The sequence below is a fragment of the Denticeps clupeoides genome, chromosome 1 (genome assembly GCF_900700375.1).
Source record: "Denticeps clupeoides chromosome 1, fDenClu1.1, whole genome shotgun sequence".
In the NCBI taxonomy this organism is placed as follows: domain Eukaryota; kingdom Metazoa; phylum Chordata; class Actinopteri; order Clupeiformes; family Denticipitidae; genus Denticeps; species Denticeps clupeoides.
This window is the reverse complement of record NC_041707.1, coordinates 18,761,071-18,769,254: the sequence shown is the minus strand read 5'-3', so window position 1 is coordinate 18,769,254 and position 8,184 is coordinate 18,761,071. Positions and strand designations below refer to the sequence as shown.

General features: G+C 43.6%; 1 protein-coding gene across 1 annotated transcript; it reads left to right on the top strand.

Moving 5' to 3' along the window:
• Positions 1-246: 246 nt before the first annotated feature.
• On the top strand, positions 247-6,531 carry htra3b (HtrA serine peptidase 3b). Its single transcript, XM_028977481.1, has 9 exons — positions 247-727; positions 3,221-3,320; positions 3,528-3,750; positions 4,258-4,452; positions 4,586-4,618; positions 5,176-5,290; positions 5,401-5,458; positions 5,540-5,635; positions 5,777-6,531. The coding sequence occupies exons 1-9, from the start codon at positions 313-315 to the stop codon at positions 5,943-5,945; spliced, it is 1,404 nt and encodes a 467-aa protein (XP_028833314.1). The 5' UTR covers positions 247-312; the 3' UTR covers positions 5,946-6,531.
• Positions 6,532-8,184: the final 1,653 nt, after the last annotated feature.

Below are 8,184 nucleotides of genomic sequence, written 5' to 3'. Positions count from 1 at the left end.
CATCTCCGCCTCCTTACAAGAGGAGCGCTCCGCGGCTGTAACACCATCTCAGAGACCGAGAGAACAGCTGGCCTGGACGGTCTGGGACCGCTCTGCAGAATTTAGTCGCAATTCTATTTTTATTGTTTTGCAAAAATATATATATATTAAAAAAATAATTCGTCGATGCAGTTTTTGCTTTCCAAACGCAACGCGCAAAACTGGCGCAGAACAAACAGGAACATGGATGCTCTTTAGGTCCGTTCCTTTTTTTTTTTTTTTCATTCATTCATCCGTTTTTGGACCAGAAGCTGCTTCTGTTGGTGGAATAAGATGCAGCTCTTTCTATTTGCCGCCGCGTTGCTGCACTTGAAAGACCCCGTGGTGGCCGAGCCCAAGTCCAAGTGCCCGGCGCGGTGCGATGTGACCACCTGCCCGAGCCCCAGCTGCCCCAGCGGCTACGTGCCGGACCGGTGCAACTGCTGCCTGGTGTGCGCGCAGGGAGAAGGGGAGCCCTGCGGCCGCAAAGACGACCTGGCCTGCGGAGACGGCCTGGAGTGCAGGCACCCCGCCGGCAAGCGCCTCTCCAAGGGGGCGTGCCAGTGCCGGTTCGGCGGCAAGGTGTGCGCCAGCGACGCCAGCACCTACGGGAACGTGTGCCAGATGAAGGCCGCCAGCCGGAAGGCGCTGCAGCAGGGGCTGCCGGCCATCACCCAGGTCCACAAGGGCCGCTGCGAGACCGCTTTAGGTAAACTGGAGGTGCTTTTAGTTTAGTTTAGATTACAGACTCGGGGGGGGGCATGTGGTACGTATCTTTTACAAACTAGTTAGAAAAAGGCACTTATAATTGGCTGCGCGAACCCCAGTTTGTGCAACCCCAAAAACGGACATTGGGTTGCCAGATAGCGAGAAAGAACTAAGCCACAAATTCTGGCAAGACGTAGTACCACATCTGTACAGTAGGAAACGACATTTAGCAGGTACATTTTACAGCGTTTATCAGACGCCCTTATCCAGAGCGACTTACAATCAGTAGTTCCCCCCGCTCCCGGAGCAACTTAGGGTTAAGTGTCTTGCTCAGGGACACAATGGTAGTAAGTGGGATTTGAACATTTGACAGATATGTAGCTATAGATATGAACCGCGACTCACAATGTGCAAAATCCTTTTATTAGTATTGGCCAGGCAAAACCAGCCTCCTCAGCAGAACAAACATGCTGGTCTGTGCGGTTGTGAGGTTTGGTGTTTCCTTTTAGACTAGTTGGTGTGCTTTGGAGGCTTTCATTCCTGGGTAGTGTTCTACAAAGCATGTATTTGAAAGCTAGCTTATCTCGGGTCTAATGAATCCAGCTTCGTCAGTGTTTTTTTCCTCCTCGCCTGGGATTAGTCTGTAAACTGTATCACAATCATGCATATGGCCTAAACAAGCATGCACGTGGCATCTCCAATCATTAAGATGATTTCTTTCCTTCTGTCTGCTAACCAGAAAGAGCGTGAATAAATGCACGGTGTTGTGCCTCTTGTTAGAGGGCCAGACACTGTAGTGTGTGACCCCGCTCTGCGTTTTACTGCATGCAAGCGCTGAAAAGGAAATGTCTCCCCGAGGACCTTTTGGCTCGGTTCAGCTGGCCCCAGCCTCTCCCTCTGTACGTGAAGAGGGCTGCAGATGGGAGTGTGTTCTGTGTTTTCCCTGCGCCGGGAGTCAGGAACAGAGGAGTGTTGTCTTGTGCAGGACAGACGACGGGCCCTCCGAGAGTTTACCGGAATTGGTGGGGTGGTGTTGGCAGGAAAAGGCTGTGATAGCACTGAGGTGTGTCACCGTGGACCACTGTAGGTACCACTCTTTCCCCCAGCCATTGACCTATTTCTTGATCCAGAAACTGAAAGAAACATTGAGGTTTAGGTATTTGGCTTTAACAGTCACTGTGAAGCACGTTAGCAGAAGTTGGAGGGTTGGTGACAAAATTGTTAAAATATGGCTAATTACAACCAAATGACCCAAATAAAAATGGTCAAATTAGCATATGCACTTTACACAGGTGGAAGAGAACATGTTTTTATTAAAAACGTGTTTAAAATGTATTACAATGATATCAGAAACATTGTGTGTGTTGTTTGTTATTTAAGGGTTTACTAATAGATGTGGGGAAATGTAATAAATCTTGACAATTCCTATAACTTTCTGTAGCATTTGTTCAATGGCTGCATCCATACCTCTCATCTCAGTTGCCTCCACATTACTGTCATTGTCTGAGAAAATCAACAGAAGACTGTTTAGTCTTGGCAACAACATGAGTTTGCAGCCAAGTTGTTTAATGGCCAGTGTTAAAATTGGACCATGGGTGGGTTTCCACAGAAACATTTTTTACAGCTTAACAGGACTATTTATGCGTATCCAGCGACGTTTAGTGCAGTTTTACTGGGGTTTCCTGCAATGCTGTAACAGTATTACAACTCCAACCTGGTTACGGTGCCAAGACTCCCCCAGAAAACTCTTATAGTCTTTTGAAATAAGCAAATCTGAGAGAAATTTGAGAGTTAAAATTACAACGTAGACATATATTCATCAACATCATTATCTTGTCGTCTGTAAGACTGTTGGGCTTCCCTGTGGAAACTGGAGAATTGTTGGTGGTAGAACATTTTGTTGTGGCCACACTTTCACCCACTGCTTGCACTGATAATGTTAGAAATCCTTCATTTTTTCGTCTCTGTATATTTAGCCACTGTGGCTTTTGAGGTTTGGAAATACTGAGTCAGTTCATGGCAAAGTACAGCCTTTTATTCCGTGGAATCGTCCATCAGCCAGCATTGTCATTAGAAAATGTGACCTCAGACTTTAATGAAGGTTGTTAATTATCTGCCGAGTTATTTACTGCTTGTGCCAGCCAGCAGCAGATATCGAATCTCTGTACTTCAGCAGCGATAATTATTTTTTATGACAGCACTCACTTGCAAAATATGTCTGTCATTAATAACGATGTCAGTTCACTGCAAAAAGTGTAATGCACCATGCTGAGAAGACACTGCAGATCCACAGAGAGAGAGAGATAGATGAAGTGCAATAAAAGCACAGCCCTGAAGCATTACATGATTTGGGGAAACATCATTTCTGTAATCAGGGCAGGATCAATGGTGGTTAAGCACGGCGGTCACCGACCACTTGGCTACTGCCACCCTTGGTATAACGGGTGTGTTTATGAGACCTTGTTAACACGAGTCATTCTTTTTGCTAGTATAGGTCCCCCACACCCAAACAGCCCGCGGTACAAATTTAACTTCATCGCGGATGTGGTGGAGAAGATCGCTCCTGCTGTCGTGCACATCGAACTCTTCCTCAGGTGGGCTGTCTGTGTGTGAAAATAAATGTGTTGTTTCCCCAGGGTGTGTGAGGCCAACCACTTCCCAGATGGTTTTGGCTCTCATGAGCTTGGGAGGATGTGTAACATCCAGCCAGAACATCCAGCCAGAAGCAATGTCTGAATGTTTAGCTGAGATTGTGATTTTTTTTTTTTTGTCATTTTGAAATATCCTCACATGGCCTCCAGGCACCCTCTGTTTGGCCGGAACGTTCCGCTGTCCAGCGGCTCGGGATTTGTGATGTCTGAGATGGGCCTGATCGTCACCAACGCCCACGTGGTCTCCAGCACCACTCCTGTATCCGGTCAGCAGGAGCTCAAAGTCCAGATGCACAATGGGGACGTTTATGAGGCCAACATTAAAGATATAGACAAGAAATCTGACATTGCTACCATCAAAATTAACCCACAGGTAAGAGGTGTTTGCAACTTTTTAGTGTGTGTTGTTGTGACTGAGGGTCTTGGATCTATCAAACTAATTCTCAGGTCTCAGGAGAAATGGATTTGAGTCTCAGCCTGGGTGGTCTTTGTTCCCATATTTCACCAAAAGAGCATGAACAGCTAAACAATATGCTGGTCCAACTAAACCAAGAATTGTTAATGCTGGGGATTACCATGGTGTGTGGCGGTTCACAATGTTGTTCAGACTTTATGAGTGGAGATTTGCAGGTTTGGTTCATCTCGTCAGTCGCTGGTCTGGTTTAAGTTTCAGCATTGCCATTACAACGTTACCTGTAAACACTGTGTTTTTACTGGCTGTTCCTCGTGGGAACAGATTTTATATTATTCTCTCAGATCCTGAACCCATGTGCTTCCACTTATCTTCTTTTTCCTCTCTCCTTGCCTTCCATCATAACTCCCTGTTACAATATTACCTTCCATCCCTTTTCCCTTCCTTTCTCTCTCATGCGTCCTGCAGAAAAAATTGACGGTGTTGGTGTTAGGTCATTCGGCAGACCTGCGGCCCGGTGAGTTCGTGGTTGCCATCGGCAGCCCTTTTGCCCTGCAGAACACTGTTACCACGGGGATCGTCAGCACGGCACAGAGAGATGGGAAGGAGCTCGGCATCCGAGACTCTGACATGGACTACATCCAGACAGATGCCATCATCAACGTGAGAGAAGGCCTATTTATGCTGCTTATATGAATTTATATGAAGTTACAATTCCCCAAAAGTCCATATATACTGAATTTGATCAGATTTTAAATTTTTTAAAAGTGATATATATTTTTTGTCTTTCTGGCAGTATGGGAACTCAGGTGGACCCTTGGTGAATTTGGTAAGTGTATGCAATATTGGAAATTCTGTCCTCTATGGTAGTGCTTCCCAGCCTAGGGGGGTGTGCAGAATTGCAACTGCGCTGAGGTTAGCAAAATTTATATTTGTAAACATTAAATGTTAAAATCCCAATAATACACTCAATAGGAGAATCAAAACGCTTTATAATCCTGTATGCTATATAGACTAGAGCTGCATCAATCCTGTACTCAATTTCTATCAATTTAGTTGGGCTCGGGTCAGGTCTGTCAGTAAACAATAACTTCTGGTCTATAGTACTGTCAGGAAGAAGGTTGGAGGATGTAGACGTGGTCATGGGATGAGAGGAGGCAGCATCAGTGGGGCAGGAGGATCGAGCCCACTTGGCAGTTCCGTGGTGCACGGGGGGGGGAAGCAATGGAAGTACCAAGTAGCGGGTGCCACTGGGATGGTTGGGTGGGCGTCCCCAGGGCACCAAGCAGGCAGGGGGCTTCAGGGGGAAAAGGTTGGGAACAACTGCTCTATGGAATTCTAGCAGACATGTACATTTTTTAGTCTGACTTTGCTCTCTCCTGTAAGGATGGTGAGGTGATTGGGATAAACACTTTAAAAGTGGCAGCCGGTATCTCCTTTGCCATTCCCTCTGACAGAATAACACGTTTCCTCAACGAGTCTCTGGGCAAACACAGCAAAGGTACCATTCTTGAAACATGACCAATTGTGTACACCTACCATATATGTCCATATATGTCCATATATGTCTTGGTTGTGTGAGTTCATGTTTATTTCATTGCCTTGGTTTAGAACTCAGATCAGTGAAAAAGCGTTACATTGGCATACGGATGCTGACCATCACACCAGCGTAAGTCACAATATATTGTTTACTTCGGCCAAGTTTCTGTCTTTTCTCCTCAACATGACAATTATTTTTTTTGTTTTACAGCTTGGTACAGGAAATTAAAGAGCAAAACCCTGATTTCCCAGAGGTCATCAGTGGCATTTATGTTCATGAAGTGATCCCTCACTCCCCAGCTCAGAAGTACGTAGTTAATCACTAAAACACTGAGTAGCAGATTTCCTTTTAATGTTATATCTTCAATCTGATATGTAGTCACATTATACTAATTTAGTATCATTTTAGTTGTTTGAACACACAAAAGTCTTTTGTTTTAAATTCCAGAGGTGGCATCAGGAATGGTGACATCATAGTGAAGTTGAATGGCCAGCCGCTGATGACGACCTCTGACCTGAAGGAGGCACTGACAGGAGAGACAGCCCTGCTACTGGAGGTTCGCCGTGGCAATGATGATCTGCTCTTCAACATTGAGCCTGATGTTATAATGCAGTGAGCAACTGACCTAATGTAATAATGCAAGGGACAATGGGACAATGGCCTGATGTCATTGAACTACTGAACTGTCTATAAGGTGACATTAATCATCAACAAAAAAACTGCATACAGGCCTGAGCCAATGGCAGATTTTTTTGTCATCCTTGAATGTGTATTGTTCACATTGTAGTGTGACGTTCCTGCTTGTACTGAAGCAGGAAAAAGTACCGCACAATCGTTGTAACATGACCAGGTTGCTGAGTCAGACAAAGCACTTCTTGAAGCAGCAACAGTTGAGAGTAATTGGAAAAAAATCTGTTTTCCCCCCCTTTTCAAAGTCTGGACATTGCTTCTAATGTCGCTCTTTTCTTTCCCTGCCAATCAGATACCTCTTCAACTACTGATCATTTAATCAGTAAATGAAAATATGCTACATAAACAATGTGAAAATTGACACATTTGTATGATATTAACTCTGAATAAAAAACTTTTTTTTTTTTTTGAAGATCTTTATGCGTGAGTATGGAAGTAGTTGCCTGAACATTTTTTCAAGTACAGTTATTATTGATTGAACACAACCTATTTGTGAATGTCATGAGATTTATGTCAACATTTTCTTTTTTTTTTTTTTTTTTTGAGACTGATGACAGGAGTCATCTGATTTATTCATAAGGCTGGCCTTGACTTTGGGCTGGCACCTCTAGTATGCTGTTTACACAGCCCCTGCAGCCCCAGAGACAGCTATGACTTGTTGGTTTATATGCAGTATGTTCATAATAAAAATGCTCTTTTCCACTGACCCATTTTACTGACATGTTTTTTCATCTCCATTGTGACTAAAACAACTTGTAAACACACTGCATGGGCATTTTTGTTTCCAGGTGTAAAGTGTCCCATTTGGGCAGTGAACAGCACTCATAAACTACAGATGTTAGATCAGTGTGACCAACATAACATAGAAATGCATGAGTACGTTTTAATAAGGCCAATAATGCAAACAAGTAGGATCCAGACAAACGTTTTAAAATACAGATCCTGCAACCAATGTGGAGCATTTATAAAACAGCCAGCCACGTTCCATTATGATAATCTAGATGTTAACATAACAGCATACGATTGACATGCGCTACACATGTTGATTCACCCTCTGCTAAAGTAATCCTAGAAGCAACTATTTGCTGCCAAAACCTTTGTAGAAATATGACCGTCCTACACAAGATCATGTCAAGCCGGCAAACAGGCAACACCTATGGAAAAAAATCCAGGCTTTATACAGGATGTACATGATCAAGAGTAGTCGGAGAAGATGTTACTTGTGCTCTGTGGAAGATATTTAGCTGAAGCAAAATGTGAAGAGGCTGTGAGAGATTTGATCAAGGGATCACATTCCGGGCAGTTGTTTGCTCAGGGATCTGGATTCCTGTTGCTCTTGGCAATTGGGCATCTAGCTCTGCACAAATCCTAGATCCAGTCCTCAGCCTGCAATGGCAGCTCAGAACTTGGTTGTCCGATACTGTGATCCAGGCCTTTAGATGATAATAGAGGTTCTCCACTTCCCAGAGTATGTATGACATGACAAAACATGTTTCATGGTGTCAGTTCACTGCAAAAAGTGTTTTGATATCCTATCACTAGTGGTTTGAGGAAACTGGATCATGATTTAAACTGTTATCTACCGCTTTTGTTTTACAATTTTGAATTAATTGGGCACTGATCCTTAAAGCAAAAACATACTAGAGTTACAGGATCTATAGCTTACAAATATCTTGAAGTTCATAAGATTGTGTGTAATTTCCTATTCATCATTTTAAGTGTATTCCAAAAGTAGCACGACTGCTTATTAAATTGACTTTGTTGCAGTTGTTGAAAATGTGTTGTCTTTTCGGGAAAACAGCCAGTTAAAAGCAAACAGAACTATGATGTACTGCTGCTTGCTTGCGCTTTATGTCTAGGTTCAGTGAGTGTTTCCAGGCTGAGAAGGCTATGTTAGCCAGATGAACATTTTCTATATGCAGCCAGACTTGGCCAGCAAGCGGAAGGAGGCCGTCTCCTCTCATCTTCATCTACACTATAATTTGTAAACCGACATGTAATTTCCCCTTATGGCTGGGCAAAGATGTTGAGAGCTATACAGACGTGGTAATAACAGGAAAAAAAAAAAAACGGGACCCTACACAGAGACACGCGAACATGCACAAGATGATTAAAAAAATGTATAAGGTTTCTACATGTTTACATGAATTATTTTCCTTTTATAG

Coding starts and splice junctions, on each gene's coding strand:
- htra3b (XM_028977481.1), top strand. CDS start 313: ATGCAGCTCTTTCTATTTGCCGCCGCGTTGCTGCACTTGAAAGACCCC. Junction 3,751..4,257: donor CCATCAAAATTAACCCACAG/GTAAGAGGTGTT, acceptor TGCGTCCTGCAG/AAAAAATTGACGGTGTTGGT. Junction 5,636..5,776: donor CCTCACTCCCCAGCTCAGAA/GTACGTAGTTAA, acceptor TTTAAATTCCAG/AGGTGGCATCAGGAATGGTG.